The sequence below is a fragment of the Lactuca virosa genome, chromosome 9 (genome assembly GCF_052849685.1).
Source record: "Lactuca virosa cultivar CGN04683 chromosome 9, Lactuca_virosa_CGN04683_v6, whole genome shotgun sequence".
In the NCBI taxonomy this organism is placed as follows: Eukaryota; Viridiplantae; Streptophyta; class Magnoliopsida; order Asterales; family Asteraceae; genus Lactuca; species Lactuca virosa.
Genome location: NC_136434.1, coordinates 165,499,904 through 165,523,055, shown reverse-complemented (window position 1 = coordinate 165,523,055; position 23,152 = coordinate 165,499,904). Strand labels below are relative to the sequence as shown.

Below are 23,152 nucleotides of genomic sequence, written 5' to 3'. Positions count from 1 at the left end.
TGAATTTTTAAGAGGTCTGAATTTGTAAGAGGGTTTGAATTTTTAAGATTTGAATGTTTAACATGTTGTTTGGTTGGAACCTCTGAATTGCTGTGCTGAATTATAAAAATGACTATTTTACCATTTTATTTTATTTTTTAATGATTTCAAGTGTCTGTTTATAAAATAACAGAATCAATTTCTTAAATAATTATAAAAAAAATATAAACAACATATAAAATCAAAATTGAGCATAAATCAAAATTAAACACAAATCCAAAAAAATATAAATATTTTTAAATCCACAAAATCATACTGAAATTCAAATAAAGTCCTACAAATTTAATTTGAAGCATTTGACCCCAATTGATTTGCAATCTAGTTACGCAAATTAGTTATGTATTTGTTGCCTTATGCACCCCATTCCATATCGTGTATGCTTTGGTCATCATTCTACACCTTCAAGCTTCGAACAAATTATATCCTTCTTTTCTTTCTTTTCTCCCATGTCTTTGATCAAAACAAACATATATTTTCAAGAAATCAGATCAGTTTTGCAGGAACTATAATATGATTTTAAATCAGATTTTCAGATTTTCAACTATTCAAGCACATCAAAATTTTCATGCACATCAAAACAAAGCACATAACATCTGTTTTCAGCATCAGATTTCATGATAACATCAAGAACATATGATTTCAACTAACTATTCAACATAACATCAACAACAAATCTGATTTCAACATCAACATTTCAACATAACATCAACAACAAATCTAATTTCAACCAACTATTCAGCATAACAACAAATGAACATAATTTCATTCGTTGTTTTCAAGCAAATCAGAACACACTACATACAATTGAACATAAAAAACGACCATAACATATCACATCAGGAAAAAAAAATGACCAAAACAACCCTAATATGTTGAATTCGATTTTCAGATGGAGAAGAAAAGAAAATAGCATCTGATACTCGATTTTCAAAGGGAAGCAACATCGATTTTCAGACCAAAACATTCCAGAAAAACAGTCTCCAAATGTTATTATCGAGTTTTGGGGGAAAACGAGAAAGAAACTCACCTGGAACCGGTGTCAATAGAGGAGGCGGCAGCGTCAGCGGCGTCGAAGATGCTGGTGGAGTGAAACACCTTGGAGACGGACTGAAGAGGGAGAAGTGGGGCGCTGGTTTGGTGAAGAATAGTGAAAAGAACGAACGGTCGAATGTTTAGGGCACAAAGGGAAAACGCGTTATTTTTTAAAATTCAGACATGGTCTCACGTCTGAAAATTTAAGAGACATTTAGAAATTTAATAGGTAAAAAATAAGATGCAAACAAACAATGCATTTTATAAATTTAAGAACTTGCCTCTTAATTTTGCAATTAAGAGGTAAACAAACAACCCCTTAGTCCACCAACATAATGGCGACGACAAAAAAACATACAACATGATACCCATCCGAATTTTGAAATAAATACCACCTATATTCAAAGCAAAGATGTATAAGCTAAGAGTTGATCATTGATGAAGCCAAATTTCCACCGGAAAAGGCTGTGTACCTAACGACAATTCGAACACATGTCATAAACCATTAGTACATTGAAATAAATGGTTTCAACTTGGCCATCATTCATTCATTAATCGAGAATATATATCACATATTGTTCTTATCACAATGAATTCAAATTAATCTAGATATAAAGATAAACTAAGATACGATAAGGTCTAACATCCCCCCTCAATTTGGAGCATGGGGATCAAGAATGCCCAACTTGTCAGTCAGACAATCAAATTGAGTTTTGCCAAGCGCCTTAGTAAGAATATCAGCCAGTTGCTCAGAGGTATGAACATATGATGGAGCGATCAGACCGTCAACAATAGCATCTCGGACAAAGTGACAGTCCACCTCGATGTGCTTCGTACGTTCGTGAAAAACAGGATTCTCAGCCAGGTAAAGAGCGACCTGATTGTCGCAGAATAAGCGTATAGAGTGAGGATGACGAATACCGAGACTCAAAAGTAAGCCCTTCAGCCATTTAAACTCACAAGTAATAGCAACCATAGACCGGTACTCTGCTTCAGCAGATGACCGTGAAACAGTGTGTTGTTTCTTTGTTTTCCATGCAATTGGAGAATCCCCAAGATAAACAATCCAACCAGAAAGTGATCTTCTAGTGATTGGACAAGCCGCCCAGTCCGAATCACACCAACCAGTCAAAGAGAGCTTACTATCAGCTCGTAACAGGATACCACGACCTGGAGTGCCTTTTAGGTACTTAACAACTCGCAAGGCAGCCTCCCAGTGTTCAATTCTAGGAACCTGCATGAATTGGGACAAGATATGAACCGAATAACTGAGATCGGGGAGTGTAACAGACAAGTAAATTAGACGCTCGATAAGTCGTCGATAGGCCTCTGGATCGGCTAAGACAGTTCCCTTGGCAAGACCAAGTTTGTGGTTTTGTTCAAGAGGAAACCTACTTGGTTTAGCACCAAGAAGATCTGTTTCAGTAACAATATCCAACGTATACTTGCGTTGACATAGGAAAATACCCGCATGACTCCGAGCAGCCTCTATACCCAGAAAGTATTTCAAGGTGCCAAGGTCTTTTATTTTGAAACACGTGCTGAGATACCTCTTGAAGGCGCAAATAGCATTGGAATTATTTCCCGATATGATTACATCATCAACATATACCAGAACATTCACTTGTACCTGTCCCTGAGTGTAAGTGAACAAAGAATAATCAGAATAAGATTGTTTAAAACTGTATCTCTTGAGGGCTGTGACAAGCTTCGCAAACCAACACCTTGGAGCTTGTTTTAATCCATAAAGAGACTTACGGAGCCGACACACTAAGTTTGGATTGGAGCTTTTGAAGCCGGGAGGAAGACGCATGTATACTTCTTCTGTTAAATCGCCATGCAGAAAAGCATTGTGGACATCCATCTGATGAAGTTCCCAATTTTTAGAAGCTGCAACAGCCAAGAAAACACGAACAGTTGTCATCTTGGCTATTGGGGCAAAAGTTTCATTGTAATCGACCCCGAATTTTTGATGATTTCCAAAGACAACTAATCGTGATTTGAAACGCTCAACATCTCCATTCAATTTATATTTAATCTTGTACACCCATTGACTTCCAAGAGCACGTTTACCAGACGGAAGAGAAGTCAAGGTCCAGGTGCGATTGTCTTCAAGGGCACGTATTTCTTCTTGCATAGAAGCCTTCCAACGTTCATCTGTCATGGCTTCTTTAAAGGATTTGGGTTCTTGACCCGAGACTACAGCTGCTATAAAGTTTTGATGACTAGAAGAAAAACGATCACAGTTAATATAATGTGCTAGGGGGTAAGGAGTACCTGAGGAAGCCGATGGAGATGGGTTGACGGGAGACGAATTGTGAGTAGTAGACGGGTTGAGAATAAAGTCTTTAAGCGGAACTGAAGGAAACTTGAGACGTTAACCTCGACCCATCTTAGGTGTAATGTTGTCCGAATCGAAATCAGGGGGTGAACCCGTAGGTCAGCCGTGAGATGACCCGGGGGAGATTGGATCAGGTTGTGGAGCTGCTATCGGTGTGGAAGGCGGGTTTTCAACCTCTTCATCAAAATGAGAGGGAATTTCTTGGATAGTAGGAGTGTCAGTCTTATGGTTGGGATCCATATCTGTGTAAGGGAAAATGTCTTCGAAAAACTTAACATCACGAGAAACAAAGAAATCCCCGGTGTCTAAATCATAAAGTTTCCACCCTTTCTTGCCAAATGGGTAACCTAAAAAAATACATTTTCGACTACGAGAAGCAAATTTGTCACCCTTAGCCTTTTGACTGTGAGCAAAACATAAGCACCCAAAGGTTTTTATCGTGACATATGAAGGCAAAGTGCCAAATAAAAGTGTAAAAGGAGATTGATTTTGTAATAAAGGAGAAGGAGTACGGTTTATAAGATGAGCAGCTGTAAGAATACTTTCTCCCCAAAAACGTATGGGTAAGTTGGCTTGAAACATAAGAGCACGAGCAACGTTCAAAATATGTTTATGTTTCCGTTCGACTCTACCATTTTGTTGTGGGGTTCCTACGCAAGATGTTTGAAATAAAATACCATGGGTAGCAAAATAATCAAAGAGACAATTAAACTCAGTACCATTGTCACTTTGAACCATTTGAATCTTTTAAGAAAATTATCTATTGATCATAGCTATAAATGACATAAACATTTGAAAAACTTCGGTTTTGTCAATCAACAAATAAACCCAAACAGATCTAGAATAATCATCTACTATGGTTAAAAAATAACGCGCACCACAACTTGAAGCATGTTTATAAAGCCCCCACAAATCACAGTGAACTTTTTCAAAGATTCTACCTGCTTTATTAAAACTTAAAGGAAACTTGTCTCTAGACTGTTTAGCCCGAAAACACACACCACAGGCTTTATTCAAACTACCCCTAAGATTACTAACTGTAGGAAGAGATTTCACCACTTTCTCATAAGGATGCCCCATTTGTTTATGCCAGAGTTCCAAGGTTGAAGTAGCCCCGTTTGCTGAAATATGTAAAATAGAGTCTCCCTTGCCAAAGTAGTACAATCTGTCCTGTCTAACTCCCGTTCAATCAGCCTCCTCGACCGGTCCTGTATAGCACACATATAAGAGTCAAACTGAGCAATACATTTCATATCATCATTTAACCGTGAAACTGAAATCAAATTGCAATTTAGTTTGGGAACCAAAAGAACACGTTTAAGTGTAATTTTGTCTGATAATTGAACACTTCCCTCATGGGTTGCTATAACCTTTTTGTCATTAGGTAAATCCACAAGACATCCTGGTATCTTGCGAATATTTGTTAACCAAGTCGCATCACCTGTTACATGATGTGTAGCCCCTGAATCAATTATCCAAAGTCGTTTTTGGAACTTACCATTTAAGCGCTCATCAGGTATTTTTGAAGTACTCATAAGACCTGTAAGTGCTTTCCACTGTTCAGCTGTGAAGAGAAGAGGACTTGTATTATTGTTGCCCCCACCGGCTTGACCAGCCACTGTGGAATGAGAGTTGTGACCTACAGATAACGAGTTTGCACGAATATTACTTCTTCCTCGTCCACCTGATCTACCTCCACGTCCTCCTCCATCATTTTTACTTCTGTCTTCCCACCATTCAAGATATCCCACCAATTCAAAACAGCTTGAAGACTCATGACCTGTCTTCTTACAGTGGCTACAAAGAAGATGAGATTTATCAGGTTTTTCTCCTCCCCTACCTCTACCTTTATTCATGTTAACCCAAATTGAAAAACCAAGAACTTCTGGTGGTTTCTCTTCAACAGTTCCCTGAGCAGTCCATACCCTTTCGTCTTGTACAACTAATTGAAACGCTTTATCTAACGAGGGAAGAGGGTCATGTGACAATATGCTTGATCAGAGAGTAGAGAAATAATCTGAGTGTAGGCCCATGAGAAATTTATGCAGCATGTCGGTGTCTATTCTGTTTTCGTGTCTACTACCTGTTGTACACTCCTCATAGCATGTACAAATAATAAGCGGCTCATGTCTGTGAAGTTCTTCCCACAAGGCAGTAAGTTTGCCAAAGTATTCCGACACATGCATGGTTTTAGACTGCTCACATTTGGCGATAGATGATTTTAACTGTTGTATTCTAGGGCCATTAACTACAGCAAATCGAGATTTTAGAGTATCCCAAAGTTTCTTTGCATCTCTGTATTTTGATAAATAACACTTTACCTCAGGATCAATAGTGTTCATTATCCAGGAAATCAACATTGCGTTGATAGTCTGCCAGTCGGATTGAGTACAGGGGGGTACCGATGCTGTGATCGATCCGTCTAGGAAGCCGAACTTGCGCCTTGCCTCCAGCGCCGCCTGAATATCACCAGCCCAATCTTCATAATTGTCTCCACGTAATTTTGTTGGAGTGATAAAATCTCCTAGTCTATCTTGAGGACCAAGATAGAAGGGGGAATTAGATTCGATTTTTGCAACCGGTGATGGAGGATTTGCTCCGCCGCCAGACATGGTTTTAGGTTGTTAAGCCGGCTCTGATACCATGAAATAAATGGTTTCAACTTGGCCATCATTCATTCATTAATCGAGAATATATATCACATATTGTTCTTATCACAATGAATTCAAATTAATCTAGATATAACGATAAACTAAGATACGATAAGGTCTAACATACATATTGTGATATCCCTGTCATAAATCGTTGGCACTGGAAAAAGCTTCTACAATGTCATACTTCTTTATGACGATTAACTGAAAAAACGCATAAGGAGATGAGTTGCCTAGTCGTTGACTTGAAAATGATCTCCCGACCTTTTGCCTTCTTGACATGAAGTCAAATTGATTTTGGATATTTATTTAAACTCTAATTGTAACAGAAAATATTTTTTCTTAAAAAAGTTATAATTGACTTAACATCACGAAAATTTAAATTAAAATGTATGTAAATAAAGGTTATATATGTAAATATGGATCATGTAGTATATTCATCCCATTCCATTATGAAAAAAAAAAGTCTCTTTAAAAAAAAGAAATAAAAACAAAAAACAACCCTTTATTGAAGAATGGAATGAATCATTCTAGTTCTTTTCAATTCTATCATATCAAATACTACGAAATTGATACAAAGTTTTAATTGATGTTTGACAAATAGTAGAGGGACGGTTATTGTAGTTTCTATAACCCGACCCGATAAGAGGATCCGTTTCTGTGAGCCCAAGTTGTTTTATTCGTCTCTCTACTCGCTTCACTACTTCGTTCATAAACCACGTTAGGGTTTAACGACTTCATTCAAAACCCAGAAAAATGGCGTCTCTAATGGCGATTCGCAGAGGCACTCTTACTTCTTCATTCAAGGTAGCTTCTATACGCTCTTCTCATTACATTTTCATCCGCAACTCCCTCAAAACTCTCTCTACATCGACCGCCCCAAACAGCTTCGATTCACCCCCGAATGATCAAATAAACACTAACCCATGGAACCTACAACACAATCATCAACAAGGGAACCTCAATCAATGGGATAATCGGAATCAGAGGTATCCGAATCAACCAAATCCTGCGCAGCAGAACTTCTATCCGGAGAACCCTAATCAGCGTCAGAATTATCCTCCAAATGCCGGGCAGAAAAATTATCACCAGGAGTACCCTAATCAGCGCCAGAATTACCCGCCGGTTGCGGGGCAGCAAAGTTTTAACCAGGAGAACCCTAGTCATCGTCAAAATTATCCCTCAAATGATGGGAGACAAAGCTTTTACCAGACGAACACCAATCAACGTCAGAATTATCCTCCACAACCCCCAATTCAGAGTCAGAATTATCCTCCACAACCCCCAATTCAGAGACAGAATTTCCAACAACATCAACCCTCTAATTACTCGCCCCAAAACCCTAATCCTAGCGAAACCCATATACCACGAAGCCCTATTGCTAGGAATAATGATCAAGTACAGAGAGCTAGTAGTCATGCTTCCGGTGCGAAAGTTGATTTGTTAAAGATATGCAAAGAGGGAAAGCTTAAGGAAGCCATTGAACTAATGGACGAGGGTCAACTTGCAGATGCTGAATGCTTTAATGCTCTATTTGGGTTATGTGGGAAATTCAACAAGCTTGAGGATGCTAAAAAAGTCCATGATTACTTCTTGAGATCGAGTTACAGAGGTGAAATCCAATTGACTCACAAAGTAATCGACATGTACAGCAAGTGTGGAAGCATGGTAGATGCACGCCGAGTGTTCGATCATATGTCTGACAAAACCATGGACACTTGGCATCTGATCATACACGGGTACGCCTCAAACGGATTAGGAGATGATGGATTAGAAATGTTTGAACAGATGAGAAACCATGGATTACAACCAAACGAAGAAACCTTCCTTGCTGTTCTTGAATCTTGTGCAGGCGCTGAAGCCATTGAAGAAGGATTCATACACTTTGAATCAATGCAAAAAGAATACGGAATTTCCCCCAAAATCGAACATTATTTAGGGGTTTTAGCCATTTTTGGAAAATCTGGACACCTTGATCAAGCTTTGGAGTACATCCAGACATTACCATTTGAACCCACATCAGAAATCTGGGAAGCTGTAATGAACTATGCTCGAATCCATGGAGATATCGATCTTGAAGACAGAGCTGAAGAGATCTTAATCAATCTTGATCCATCAAAGATTGACCCAGAAAAGATTCCAACGCCCCTTCCGAAGAAATTTTCTGCCATTAACATGCTTGAAGGTAAGAACAGGGTGGGTGAGTTTAGAAACCCTAGTTTATACAAAGATGAAGAAAAGTTTAGGGCTGCAAATAAAGAGCAGAGTTATGTCCCGGATACCAGGTATGTTCTTCATGATATTGATCAAGAAGCTAAAGAACAGGCTTTACTTTATCATAGTGAAAGATTGGCAATTGCTTATGGATTAATTTCTACTCCTGCAAGAACACCTCTAAGGATTATAAAGAATCTTCGTGTTTGTGGTGATTGTCATAATGCTATCAAGATTATGTCGAGGATTGTGGGGAGGGAATTGATTGTTAGAGATAATAAAAGGTTTCATCATTTTAAAGAAGGGAAGTGTTCTTGTGGGGATTATTGGTAGGGTTATCAACTTCTGATTCACCTGGTTAATTTAAAGCTATGTTTTTCTTTTTTCTTTTTTCTAGTATTGGTTAGTATTATTGTGGCTAAAATGATATGATATTTGGGTTTTAGCATACTTTGTTATATTTAAGTCATTGTTAATGGTTGATTTTCCTCTTGTACAATCATGTTTTAATCTGTTACTAGAAATCTACCAATTTATCATATGCATAAATTGGTATATCTAATAACAAATTGGTTATATTGCTGGCATATATTGGTAAAAGATTGATAGCAGCCTTATAAGTTCATTATATATACACAAGTCTTTAATCCTTTAATTATTTGTTATAACACTTGCTTAAAAGCCATTATGTTTTGCGCATTTTTTATGGTTTAATAACTATATTTTAGTTTCATCAATCAAAATAACAAAGTTTTACAATTTTTTCAATGATAGCAAGTTAAAGTAGTCATCTAGAAAAAATTGTCTAAGTTTAATGGCTTTAGTGAATAATTTTGACACTGAATATTTCAACTAAAGCCACTTAATTTGACAAGTCAAGTTATTCCTTTGTTTTTTGCAAGAATCTGAATGTTATATATCCTGCAATCTAACGTAAATGAAATTACAAATTTCTTCAATAAAATGCATGTAAATGGAGAGAATAAATTAATAAAATCAAGACAAAATGCACTTAACATAAGTTATTAATAAAAAAATATGACAAATGGCATGTTAACTAAATGGAAAATAGAAGGTTTTTTGTAAATAGTAAATACGTCAAACATTAAAAGCCTATAAAAAATAATTTATTGTTTAAATAATTTCGAAACAAATGTATGTTCTCATTCTATTCTATCACCATCTGTAAGTACACCATAAATTAACAAGAATTACAACAAAACCTGAATTATAAAACAATAACTATATAAACTTTTGTGGGTGGTGTCAAGGTGGTTTTCCATTCTCCAAATCTTCCATTACATCAATATCCTTGCGTGCTGTGATCTTCTGGACATAACCTGTATCATAAAAGAATCCATATTCAAACTTTCTTGATGAAATGGAATGACAAAAGGAATGGAATTGATAGTGTAATGCGTTAAGAAAGGTAATGGAATTGGTGATTACATAGTAACATTACCTATTCCTTGGCATGGTATACATTTGCAGGTGACTTCCCTACCCCTTTTGTTGTAATAACTCGCGTATCCTGATCCTTGACAACTTCTACATCTTCCAGTCCATTCGTAAACTACTTCCTTACAATCCTACATAAATCTTGCAGAAATTAGTACCAAATTAAGTTATGAAAATCCTTGCAAAGATACAGCTAAAAAGATACGATTTTGATTTTGGAATGAAGACTGTTCTTCACAATGCATATGCTGGAAGGGCGATATGACTGGTTATGGAGTTAAAATCAATGAATGTACCATCTAACAGAATCATAAAGGAGAATTCGACACACAAAATGATAGATTTCTTCTTGTTATCGTGTATCATCAGACGCAAAACCGGATAGCCATGAAAAGAAGATCAATATCTTATCGAGAACAGACAACAAACCTCAATCAATGGATCGCAGCGTAGCCTCCGATCGATAACATCAGGCGACACAGGTGATGTGTCTGGATACGTCATCGGGAGAGGCAGCGGGTCGTCGTCATCAGTCAAGTAACTCTCACGATCACGCGACCATCTCTCCTTCGCATTAACTTTGGTAGTACTACTATAATTACTATCGTTACCTAGGTTACGAGTACGCTTCTTCTCCACAGCCGTTGGAGGGCTAACGAAGTCATTTTTATTGAGTTTTCCGGTGGAGTCAGCTGCGGCGGAGAAACTGAAGGACCAATTGAGGTTATCGGAGGCAGCGCGGGTGCGGAGGAGGGTTGGGGGAGGTGTTAGGTAGGTGGTAGTTGGGGGTTTGGTGAATATGGGATTAGGGTTTATCGGCAACATTCAATTAGGTTATGAATCGAATGTGAGCATGTAAGGGAGTGGTTTCTTATCTGTGACTGGTTATGTAAGCCGGAGAGGATTTTTAGACGGCTGAGTAGTGGCCACGGAGGAGGACGGAAGCGGTGGGTGGTGTCGTCGTCGGTGAAGACCCGGATTGCGATATGAAGCGGGTTAAAAATGGAATAGAAACATGATCCGAAATGGAATAGACAATAGAGGACCGAGTTTGAATCATTTAAAAAATAGAAAATTATTTAATATGACATTTTAGGGAGTAGAAAATAAATAAATTAAAAGATGACATATTTTAAAAATAAATATGATTTGATGAAAAAGCTATATTTTCGTGACTGACCATTAAAATGTTTTTGTTATTGAATAAAAGAGACATAATTATATATATACCCTATTAAATCATATTTTCATCAAATCCATTAGGAACCGAAAGAAGTGAAAGCATTGACATATGCCTAGGTTGATATATTTGTGGATCTGAAAGTGATAACGACAAAAAAAAAATCTTACTTTTTGGAGGCAAGTTCTAAGTTCTTAGACTGTAACACCTTGTTTCTCGTTAATTTATTTTGGTCGTACTTTATAAATCTAGAAAGGAAACATTTTTTTTAAAAATTTAAAGAGAACCATTAATAATAATAATAATAATAATAATAATAATAATAATAATAATAACAACTAAGAAGTGAATATTTAAAGGTTTGGTATTCTTTTTTTGATGAGCGGCTGAAGTTGTGAAGTTAGAAACCTTGGAAAGTAAGACTTTTGGTGTGTAGGCATGGTTTTGGTCGCATCTTGAAAGTATTTTTGCAACGATTTAGGAGATGGGGGTTATTCTTGCCAAGTAGATAAAAGATGGTGCTTTTGTGTATGATTTTGTGTATGAGTTGGACTCCCATCCTCATGTTTCCCTCCTTGTCGATCATAGCAACTAAGATTAACCAAACCCTAAACACTTCCCTCTGTTTTCTCTTTTGCTTCGCCACTCCTTCCGCCACTCCGAACCGTCGCTTGCCAGAATAGCCGCTACCACCATCACAACCTCTTCTAGCTGCCAGAAGTAGAATGAGTGAAGGAGGAAGGCTCGACCTAGGGTTTTTTTGGATCGGATTCTCCATAAAGGTATTCCATTTTCGTTTTCCCTTGTTCCACCCTCCTATTTTTAGTCGAAATGTCATCACCACCACCGTCGGCCACCACTGCCATGATGAGTGTGGGTGGTGATGATTTCTAACGTCATCCTTGGGTCATTGGTGTTGCTGGGGCGTGGTTTAATGGAAAATGACCTATAAGGGTAACATAGTTCTCGTTTTGTACACGTTTAGTCCTCATTGTTTTTTTTTTGTTTGTAAAATAAGTCCCTTAACTTACTGTTTTTGTCCACATTCAGTCATTATGACTGACTACCACATGTTAAATTCTCAGTTTCTACACATTTAATTCTTAATATTGTTTTTTTTTTTGCAAAACAAGGCTTTGTTGTTTTTGTATATATTCAGTCCTTATGATGGGTTTCTTCAGGATTTGCTCACGTGACATCCTACACGAGACAACCGTTAATGAGGTGTTCTCATACGTGGCTCATCTAAACACTGGAATCATGTATTACTTGTCCTGGTTTTGGTAATAACATTGTATTATTGATATTAGTGACTATGATAGTACAATACCAACTATATTTAATACTAATACAAATTTTATTCAATAGCAATACCAACTACATTACATCAGGTGAATAAAATACAATAGCCATAATGATTTCAATTGTTGGAAATAGTCTCCAAATTCATAATAGTTGGTTATACTATTAATAATAATAATAGAATCATTTTGGGTTACACGCAAGGACATGAAACCTCCTCTTTAGCAGCTGCAAACTCATCTTCAAAATTCAGGGTCAATTTGAAAAGAATAAAAAACCTATTTGCAGAAAAATGGTCAAAATCGACATACCAAGGAATTAGGGAAGACTCTAAACTTTTTTTAGGGTGTTATTTTGTCTTCGAAGTCCTAATTCGAGTTGGGAGAAATAATCACAAAGAATCCTATTTTATGCTATTGAGATACATGAAACTGAAGCCGAAAACATCTTGTTCTTGGAGAAAACTAGGGCGCCACCATTATTTAACCGATTCGTGAATTAGGTTATTGATATGAGTGAGGGAATAGCTATGTATGAGAACACCTCATTAATAATTGTCATACGTAGGATGTCACGTAAGCAAAATCTAAAGAAAATCGGTCATAAGGACTGAATGTGTACACAAACAACAATGACTTATTTTGCAACAAAAAACCATTAAGAACTATATATGTACAAAGTGAGAACTTAACCTGGAGTACCCGGTTATAACCTGGAGTAGCCGATCATAAGAACTAAATGTGTATAAAACAAGAAGTTAAAGGGCTTATTTTACAAGAAAAAACAATAAGTACTAAACGTGTATAAGGCAAGAACTATGTTACCCTTATAGGTCATTTTCCAGTGGTTTAATGCAAACCAAAACTCTAAGTTCATGTTTTTATCAATATAGCCTTCTACTTTGATTTTCTCGTTTAAACAACATACTTTGGGTAGAGGGTGGCAATGTAAATGGTCATTTTGATTCAAAGCTTTGTTGTCACTGTCAAGTCTTTGCTTTCCAGCTTTATGGGTCGTTTCATGATGCCTTAATGGGTTAAGAAGCTAAATTAACCCAAAAAGTCAAAGCTGGGAAATTATATGTTTTGCTCTTTTTCCATTCTGTTTTGAGTCTAGTGGTTCCATGATTTTTTCCTTGACTTGTTGATGACCCTAACCAGGGTGAAAATTGTCATTTTCACCGACCAGTCCGAATTTAGCTGCATTGATATGTTGTTTTGTAAAATTCATAGTAAATCATAGAAAAATAATTAGGCTTAGTGTAATATATCCCTGAAAAGGTATTGAGCTAAAATTTATGAATATGAAATAATCTTCTGTATTGAAGGGGTTTAAGGAGAGCAAAAAAGGTCTTGAACATGGTGTTGTTTTGGGGTTAAGAGCTGGAATTGGAACTATGGATTAACTAGTTTAGATTATAGGCTAAGGTTGCTTATTGATACTTTAAAACACTTATATAGGGAAAAGGGAAGTGTCTTGAATCTTTGGAGCTTTGGTGCTTGCTTGTTGTGATTCACATTTGATTTGAGGCAGGTTTCTAACTACATTATACTGATGTGTATGTTCTTTGCTTCTTGAATATAAACCAAGCTTCTGCTTCTTGAATATGAACCAAAACACACCAAAATGAACACAATGAGCTCAAAACACAAAGGAGAGGCTTAGGGTTTCGTGCTTGAGGCTATATGGACAATGGAGGCTGAGAAATAAGGGTTTCATGGTCCAAAATGATGTTTATATAGTGACCAACCTCGAAAATTAGGGTTTCTAAATGACTCACGTACGCCCTGCATACATACACGTACACCCAGCGTACGTGTCCGGAGTCCCTATTCCGCCTCGCATGAGTACGCTAAGCATACCATGTGGTACGCCCCGCGTAATCGCTTTACAGCTTGTACGTTAAGCGTACCATGTGGTACTCCCCGCGTATGTGACATCCCCATTTTTACGGCCAGAAAAGACCGATTTCGTTTATGCTTTTTAATAAAAATCAGAGTAACTTCTTAAGAAAAGTATTGCAAAATTTGTTCCTAAAACAAAATATGATATAAATTTATCAAAGCATTTCTTAAAGAAATGTATTTTCATTACATTACAAAAACTCGGGATGTCAATCATCGATACATACCATAAGCATAAACCAAAAAGAAATAAACATCTTAGGCCACAAAACACTATCTGGCCTCAAATCCATAATCTCTCGTCAAGTCATCCAACTATGCTTTTGCCACTACCTGTAATACAATAAAACTGAGTGGGTTAGGCTGGGGAGCCTGGTGAGCATATAGGGTTTTTAACCCACAATAATAAGTTCATTATTTATTTTCATCAAATCGTTAACCCGATTACCCATTCCCGTTATCCTCACTTTACGTCCCTAAAGCATCTATTCTAAAGGACCTAGCCTAAGGATTTTTTTCTTCTGGGTGACAACACTGCTCAGGGGATTCCTCAGCAATACATGTCAAATAAAGCAACCATGGGGGGGATGGAGTACATCTTCAAAAAACACCTACAGGTTGCGAGCCTGCTAACGTTCCACTGGACTGCCTAGAAAAGTCCGTGGTCGTCATCTATACACCGCTAGACGAATGGATCATCTTAAACATCGTAAACATCGAGGCCTCTCATCATTTTAACACACATCATCTATTTCATCTACCCAACATATTTGTAGATATAAAATACAAACACAATCCATATCTGAAAAACAATGTTTACATCTTTCATCCAACATAACTTTCAAAGCATAAAATATTTATACAGTCTAGAACTGAAAAATAATGTTTACATCTTTCATCCAGCATAACTTTCAAAGCATAAAATACATATACGGTCTAGATCTGAAGAAAAAGTTCAGATCTGAAGGAAAGAAGTTCAGATCTTTCATCCAACATAGATTTCAAAGTATACAGTTTAGATCTGAAGAAGAAGTTTAGATCTGAGATGAGAAAGTGTAGATCTAAAGGAAAAAGTTTCAGATCTGAAAGAAAGAAGTTCGGATCTTTCATCCAACAAACATCTCAGGTAAACAGATAACATATATATATACATAGCACATAATTTATATAAAATACTTCATATCTATGTGTAAGATGAAAGTGACTATACACTCACCTGATACAGAGTGATTTGGACAGCACCTCGCTTCTTAAAATAATCTTCTTTGATGAAACCGGGAAGTTTGCTTGAAAACCTGGCTCCTCGCGGGTAGAGTTTCAAATCGAAAAACTCTTTTTCTCGGAGTCTTCTAGCGCTCCGGGGCTTTCTTCGGGTGCTAGGGGGTTTACCTAGACTTAGGAGGGGGTTAGGGAGGTAGTGAGAGAAAGTAGAGAGAGAAAGTAGTGAGAAAATGAGCAGAAATCTTAGCTGCCCTCGGTCCCCTTTTATAGGCGAGACCTCGGACGTACGCTGGGCGTACCGAGGCTTCTACGCGGGGCGTACTCCTCACTCCGTACACACGTGTCCGATTCTCGGTGGTGGTACGTGGCTTATCTCGGACCGTAGAAAAAGTCAATACGCGGGGCGTAAGGTTCTTGTACGCGGGGCGTACTTGGTACGCTAGGCGTCCGAAGCCTACGTTGGGCGTAGCCTCGCATCCAGCTTCGCAATTTGCACCTCCGACTTCTAAAATTCATATCTTTCGTATACGAGCTCCGTTTTCGACGTTCTTTATATCCACGCGTAGGAGGGACCATACTCTACAACTTTCGTTTAGACTTTGTCGGTTAATTATCGACCAATTTTAAATTTAATAGTATGAGAAGATTACACCGTTAAACGACCGTGTAAAACTCATAACTTCTACATACGGACTCCGTTTTCGTCTGTCTTTTTATCGTTGAGCTCCTATTGACGAGATCTTCGATTCTCATGTAGGTTGTGTCAGCTAAAAACCGCTCGATCTAATATTCGAACTCCGGGCTGTGCACTGTCGATTTGAAACTTAGAAAAATCATAACTTCCTCATACGAAGTCAGATTTGGGCGTTCTTTTTATGCATGCTCTCGGTTTTATGAACACTACGACTTTCGTGTAGATTACCAAGGCTAAAAAATCCTCTATCGTAAATCCACTATTTTCGCCACGCAGTGTCGTGCCGGTTCTGTCGTGAAATTTCGACAGATCACAACTTCTTCGTTATAACTCGGATTTCGACGTTCTTCATATGTCCGAAATCCTTGTCACGACCACTACAACTTTCTTTATTGATATCGGGCTTATCTAACATTTTATTTTTGACGCTTATTTTTGTCCTTTATTTATTATATTATTATAAACAAGTAATAAGCACATAAAAGCACATAATTCACATAATATTCAAGTAATTCATCTTTATTACTTTAAAATGAGTTACATTGGTTGACCTAGACTATTACATCATCTACTAATGCTTAGCCCAAAAACACGGGCGTTACAGCGTACAACTCAAGGACCAAAAATGCAACATTAATAACAATAAGGGAAATAAAAAAACTTACTAGGATTCAAGTGTTACACAATGTTGGCCCATTACTTGTATGTAAAATGCTAGTTGTCTCTGTGATGTTTGCATGGAAGACCAGGATCTGGCCCGTGGCAATCGTACGAAAGAACAGAATCTGGCCCCTGACAATTGTATAAAAGACCAGGATCTGGCCCCTGGCAGTTGTATGAAAGACCAGGATGTGGTCCCTGACACTTGTATGTAAGACCGGGATTTAGCCCTAGGCATTGCAAGAAAAGACCACGGGGGTAGCCCATGACACTTGTATATTTTGGTATGTGGTATTTTGGGGAACTCACTAAGCTTTGTGCTTACGGTTTCATATTTATGGTTTCATGTACTTTCAGTTCGAAAGGGAAGGGCCTGACGTGACTGCACAACATCCTCCAGAGTTTTCCGCATTGGCAATTAATGATATTACACTGATGTTTAAATTGTTGGGTTTTTATTCAAAACTCTGGTTTCACAACCGGTAAAAATGACAACGGAAGCTTTAAAAATGTTGAATAAAACTAAAACTATTTTACCCACCAATGATCATTTTTCAAGAGTTAGAAAGATTAAAACAACCATAGAAGAGAAAGTATAACAACCTTTGAAGACTTTGATCCTCATGGGAGGTTGGAAGTTGATGAAGTGTGGCATGAAACTCTAAAACAAGAGTTCTCTAGAAGTATCCACCAAGCAAGAGTAGAACCATCAAAACATGCTAGTATTCACTTATAATTTGTTGTTCATAAGCCTTTGAAATATATACCAGATATATGTTCAAAGGTGAAGCAACAAAGGGACTTTGTCTAGCATCAAAATGCAAGAGAATGGAGGAGAAGAAGAGCTAATAAAGCTTGAAATTTAGCAGCCCCATAGAGAGCAAAGGTGCTCTCGGTTTTAGGCTCCAAGAAGAAGAAGAATGAGGCTTGCAAGAACTCTCATCTAACCTTCCATGCCCTCCCTTATATAATGGCCAAAAAGCTAGAAAAGACCATAAAGGAAAAAGCATGGGACATGCTTCTTACAAGCATGGTAGAATTGATTAAACAATTCAAAATAAGACCATGCTTGGTCTCCTCTCATTTTTCGAAAAAGGCTAGGCACAAAAGAAGACAAAAGTTGTCTCATGACTAGTTTATATATACATACATGTTATCTTTATAAAAATTCAATTATTTTTATAAAGAATTCCCAACATATACATTTATATAACTAGTCATATATAAATATCTTATTTTATATAAAACTATCTTTTATATATAAATTGTAACTAGCTTATTAAGATATAAATATGAATATATAAATATCTTATTTTATATAAAACTTCCTTTTATATAAACTAAACTAGTTTATTAAGATAAATATAACTTATAAATAATCATACTTTATGATATATTTTATAAGTTGTTATTTCTCTAATAAATATTATTTCCACAAATAATAAATTCCCAATTAGTAAAATATTATTTCCATGAAATAATAATTTTCCAATTAAATACAAGTGTTGATATATTTATTAATAATCAAATTATACTAATAAATAATCAATTGACGATAACTTGCTATATGGTGTGACTCTATAAGATCATATATTATTAGCAATATCATTCCATAATGAATATTGGACATACTAGATCTTTCAGTTTTGGTATGTGGTATTTTGGGGAACTCACTAAGTTTTGTGCTTACGGTTTCATATTTATGGTTTCAGGTACTTTCGATTCGAAAGGGAAGAACTCGACGTGACTGCATAACATCCCCCAGAGTTTTCCGCATTCGCAATTAATGATATTACACTGATGTTTAAATGATATATTCACTTTGATCGGTTTTGGAACAACTCGTTTGTATGATTTATTGTTTTAAAAATGAAAAAATTACCCTGTTTTTTTGGGACGTTACGTATTATCAACTTTTGCATTTAATTGGAAAATCATTATCTTATGAAAATAATAATTTTAAGAGAGTAATCAACAAATAACTCATAAGGTATGTTTTATGTGTTGTGTACATTTATTGTGGACCTATTGACATTCAAATAAATAACACATGTACATGTAAGGATATAAGATGGAGTCAATGTCACTCTACTTCCTGTCTCTCCTAATCTTCGGTCAGGGACCCCCATGGGGGTATGATGTTGCTTGTTGACAAACCTCTTACATTTCCATGCTTCCCTACTTGCCATACTTGTTCACTAAATTAAAGTATGGTCCATGTTACATGCATACAAGTAGGGATGAGCATTTGAACCGAAAACTGAACTTGAACCAGAACCGAATAAGGAACGGTTAAGCTATTTGGTTCGGTTCCCGGTTCTGTAAATCGGTCTTATTCGGTTTTTGGTTTTTTTTATTCTGATCTGGTTTCGGTTCCGAACACCTTCTTAGATAACACATTTTCTTAGTAGAACCGAACTGGAACCAGAACCGGAACCAAACTTGTTGAAACCAAATAGTGGTATTTGGTTCTTAGTTTATGGTTTATTCAGTTCCGGTCTGGTTTCGGACCGAATACTATCCCAACGTACAAGTATATAAAGAGAAGGAAGGCTTATAAAAGAGTTTGATCTTTCCTTACATTTTCTATCTAAAAACTGTAACATCTCTCTCCCCTCTTGCTTTCTTTTGAGGAACTAGTAAAGACGTTGGTGTTTGATACGTACTTCTCCTTAAGAATAATTTAATATTAGCTTTTAAAGGCTTAAGAAGCTTATATACAACAAAAGACTTGTATCTTTAGTGGCTATCACCTACTAGGTGGATACATATAAAGGAGCTCTAGTTTGAGTCTTTTGTCATCTTCTATAACTTCTAAGCCTCCTCTTGAGAACTCAAAGTCAACAAAGGTTGTTATCTTTTTCCTTCTATGGTTGTTGTTATCTTTCCTTTGTTTTCAAGATTATCATTTAGTGGTTATAAACTTGTTTATCTTGTTCAAATTTAAAATGATTATGTTGCTATTCTTGAGCTTTTGAAACTAAATTTTGAATAAAATCCAACACGATCTTTTCATATTTTGCAGTGAGGAGCCTATTTTGGAGCTAAAAAGGTATGACTTCCCGAACTCCAAATTGGAAGTGTGATATGTCCATGGATAAGTTTTGTTACAAAGAACACAAATAATTTTTTTTAGCCCAAATGGACTTCGTATGAAAATGTTATGAAGGTTCAAAGTTAGGTTATTTTTATATTTTTCACAGCTATCCTATTTTTGAGCTAAAAAAATATGGTTCTTAACATCCAAATTTGGAGTGTGATATATCCATAGATAGTCCTCTACAGTGGACACAATGAAAAATATTCATCCCAAACACATTTCGTTCGAAAGAGTTATAAATATTTAAAGTTCGAAAAAAAAAACTAAATTTTCAATTTAAACTGCGAAAATCTACCTAGATTTTCACAGTAAACCTTTAGATTTTCCGAAGTCAAATATCCAAAACGACATTGTATTGCTAAAAAAAAAGAATTGTAGATGACATATTTTCGCAAGTGATTATCTGCAAAAATAATGGGTTTTTTTGGTTATTTTTAAGTTTTATGATTATTTTGTAGTAAAAATTTTGAAATTTTTTTAAGGCCCCACGATGCACCTCATACCGTACACCACGATATGTGATATGCATCGTGGTGTGCGTTAAACACCCCCACCAACCCCCTTGCTCCATTGCGGTAAGCTTGTCGCACGTTATGGTTTCACCGCATCTTTTTTTGTCTTTCTTTTATATATATATATATATATATATATATATATATATATATATATATATATATATATATATATATATCAAAAGTTTTCTTTGGAAATAAACTAATAAAGTATAATATTGATATATTATTTTTATATATTTAAAATTAAATAAAAGTATAATAACTCATTATTTCTATTCTTTTGTGGTGTGAGTAAAAATAAGATGGTGATTGCAGGGCAAAAATATAATATGTGAGGATGTTAATTGACGAATGAGATCCCTTGACGAATATATCCGTACCAACTGATTTTTAATAGCCGATTTCCCCGTTTTGCATAATCCCATGATTCTTGTGCCGACCCGTCACTATGAAACAATCGTCACTACTTAAAAAACACATGTGTGAATACCAATTTCCACGTGAAAAATGAGGCCCATTTAAAAAATTTTATTGCTCCGTGTTTTGAAGCTTTCTTTTTTTCTATTAAACAATTTTTTTCCAACATAAATTATTACTTCATTGACAATCATTATTTCGCTCTTCTAAATTATTGGATTTATGAACAAAAATCACCGTCATAACAAAAATCTCAAATCTATTATATTCTACAAATAAAATGTTTTGTATGTATCATGGTTTTATATATTTTTACTTTTGATTTAAATCATTAAATTTTAAAGATTATAATATGTGTATTAGTGTTTTCTTGTAAAATATGATTCGTTAGGAAAAAGATGATACAGTATTATTGTTCAAATGTAGCTATTGATGATATAAAATTCCTGACAAAAAATATTTTAAATATTTTATTAGCAAGTAAATATATTTAATCAAACTTATTTGTTTTCAGAGTAAAAAGGTGTTCATGATTATTTATTTATAATGATTATTAATTTATTATGATTTAACATTGATCTTAAATAAATAGTTTTTAATGTTTGAATAAGATAAAATTAAAAATCTTTATCCTTTTGTTTGTTGGCTTATCAACCAAACAATTACTCATTATTAATTTGCTTTTAAATCAATGATCTATCTTTCAATCAATCAATAATTTGTTTCTCTGTTGTGATCAATCTCTGTGTGTGTCTTTTGTGTGTCTTTCTCTTTCTCTCTGTCATGATCCATCTCTCCATCATAATCTCATTTAGACTTTATACCTCAGTCAATAATCTATCAATAATATATCTAAAGAATGATCTATCTCATTAAGGATCCATCTTATTCATAATTAAATTCTCAATCTAGTTAATCTCTCAATTATATGATCTCTTTTCCAGTCATAATCTATTTCTCTGTAATAATCAATTTCTCGGTTATGATCTATCTCATCAATAGTCTATCCTATTAATAATTTATCTATTAATCAAGCATCAATCTTTTAGTTATAATCAGTCCCTCAATAATGATTTATTTCTCGATACTCTTCAATATTTCAATAATAAAAAGTTATTTAGATCTTTATATAATTTATATATAGTATATCACAAATATTATAAACATCATAAATATCACATATATCACAAATCTATTACAAGTAATTTCTCAGAAATGACCTATTTTTTAATGTAATATATCCCACCAATCAAAATCAATCTTTCAATCAAGTATTAATCTATCAGAATGATCGATCTTTCCAATATCAATCAATTACTCATTAATAATTAATCATATAAATCATGTAATGTATATCACAGATAACACATCAATGGATGTTAAAGTAGTGTTAAGTGCTGTTTGTTTTTTCTGAGACAAAATGTCTGTAGTCTGCGTACCACATCTGTAGATCTCTGCAGTAGAAGAGGTAGACCAAACGTCTGCAGTCTGAAAAAAAAGACTGTTTGTTTTTTTAACATCTGCGGCCTATTAAAATAAACTGAAATCTAAATAAACTGTTTTTTTAACTTCAAAGTGATTTTTTAATATTTTTATGACTTTGTTATAAATAACTAACAAACCTAGATCAACTTTTATGTGTTATTGTATAAAAATAAAAATAAAAATGATATGAATTAACGTATATATTTGATAAAAACCAACAACTTTGGTTGCAAAGTTATAACTAAACATTATAATTAGGGATCAAAGAATTTGATACATAGATTGATGGAAATAAACTTCGATTTTTTCAATTAAATCCATTAAAAACGTACCATAAATATTTTCCCGAGAAATTGACGATATTGTATTAAATAATGTTTTACAAAATTTGGCAAAAAAATATAAGAATATATTATCATTTTTTTTCATATTTATATAAACAACTTCAACAACTATTATTGTAATAAATCTTTATTTATAAATTTGTCAAAAATATCATGTTTGTGTCGTCGAACGTTTTTTTAAGTATTGTAATTTTTTTTTCAAATTGTTTATCATTAATAAAGTTGGAAAAAATATAAATTAAAAAAAAACTTAAAAAAATAAAGATATATGTGTTTTTTTAGGCTAGAAGATGTCTGAAGATGTTAGAAGACTCTGGTCCACATCTGCGCCAAGAAGAGGGCGCGCATACATTTTTAGGTCTGCAGTCTTCAAAAAAACAAACAGTCTGCAAAGGCTAATGTCTGCGCGTGGTCTGTGCGGCGCAGACAGAAGAGGTCACGCAGATCTGCAGACAAAAAACAAACAACACCTTACTCACCTGGTTAGTCAGCAGACTTATTCCAGTTCTGATTTCAATCCTTTGATGTCTATTAGCTCGTCATGTGGTAGCACCTAATCATCAAATAACAAGTTTTCTTAAAACTTGTCATTATT

General features: G+C 35.2%; 2 protein-coding genes and 1 long non-coding RNA gene across 3 annotated transcripts; 1 reads left to right on the top strand and 2 right to left on the bottom strand.

Annotated features, from left to right (window-relative positions):
• Positions 1 to 215: 215 nt before the first annotated feature.
• LOC145138387 (uncharacterized) lies at positions 216 to 1,202 on the bottom strand. The gene is made up of 2 exons (XR_013721509.1): positions 1,067 to 1,202; positions 216 to 489 (listed from the first exon to the last, which is right to left on the bottom strand). It is a non-coding gene; the product is annotated as an uncharacterized LOC145138387 (long non-coding RNA).
• A 5,558-nt stretch (positions 1,203 to 6,760) lies between these two features.
• Positions 6,761 to 8,776, top strand: LOC145137733 (Tetratricopeptide repeat (TPR)-like superfamily protein). Its single transcript, XM_079071871.1, has one exon. It carries the CDS (start codon positions 6,820 to 6,822, stop codon positions 8,608 to 8,610), a length of 1,791 nt encoding a protein of 596 aa, XP_078927997.1. The 5' UTR covers positions 6,761 to 6,819; the 3' UTR covers positions 8,611 to 8,776.
• A 606-nt stretch (positions 8,777 to 9,382) lies between these two features.
• SCO2 (protein disulfide isomerase) lies at positions 9,383 to 10,780 on the bottom strand. Its single transcript, XM_079070378.1, has 3 exons — positions 10,165 to 10,780; positions 9,740 to 9,866; positions 9,383 to 9,617 (listed from the first exon to the last, which is right to left on the bottom strand). The coding sequence occupies exons 1-3, from the start codon at positions 10,558 to 10,560 to the stop codon at positions 9,544 to 9,546; spliced, it is 597 nt and encodes a 198-aa protein (XP_078926504.1). The 5' UTR covers positions 10,561 to 10,780; the 3' UTR covers positions 9,383 to 9,543.
• Between the last annotated feature and the right edge of the window lie 12,372 nt (positions 10,781 to 23,152).

Excerpts from the sequence above, each read along its gene's own strand:
- LOC145137733 (XM_079071871.1), top strand. The coding sequence starts at position 6,820 with ATGGCGTCTCTAATGGCGATTCGCAGAGGCACTCTTACTTCTTCATTC.
- SCO2 (XM_079070378.1), bottom strand. The coding sequence starts at position 10,560 with ATGTTGCCGATAAACCCTAATCCCATATTCACCAAACCCCCAACTACC. Across the intron at positions 9,867-10,164 it reads GCTGCGATCCATTGATTGAG|GATTGTAAGGAAGTAGTTTA; the intron begins GTTTGTTGTCTG and ends AGATTTATGTAG. Across the intron at positions 9,618-9,739 it reads TATACCATGCCAAGGAATAG|GTTATGTCCAGAAGATCACA; the intron begins GTAATGTTACTA and ends TTTATGATACAG.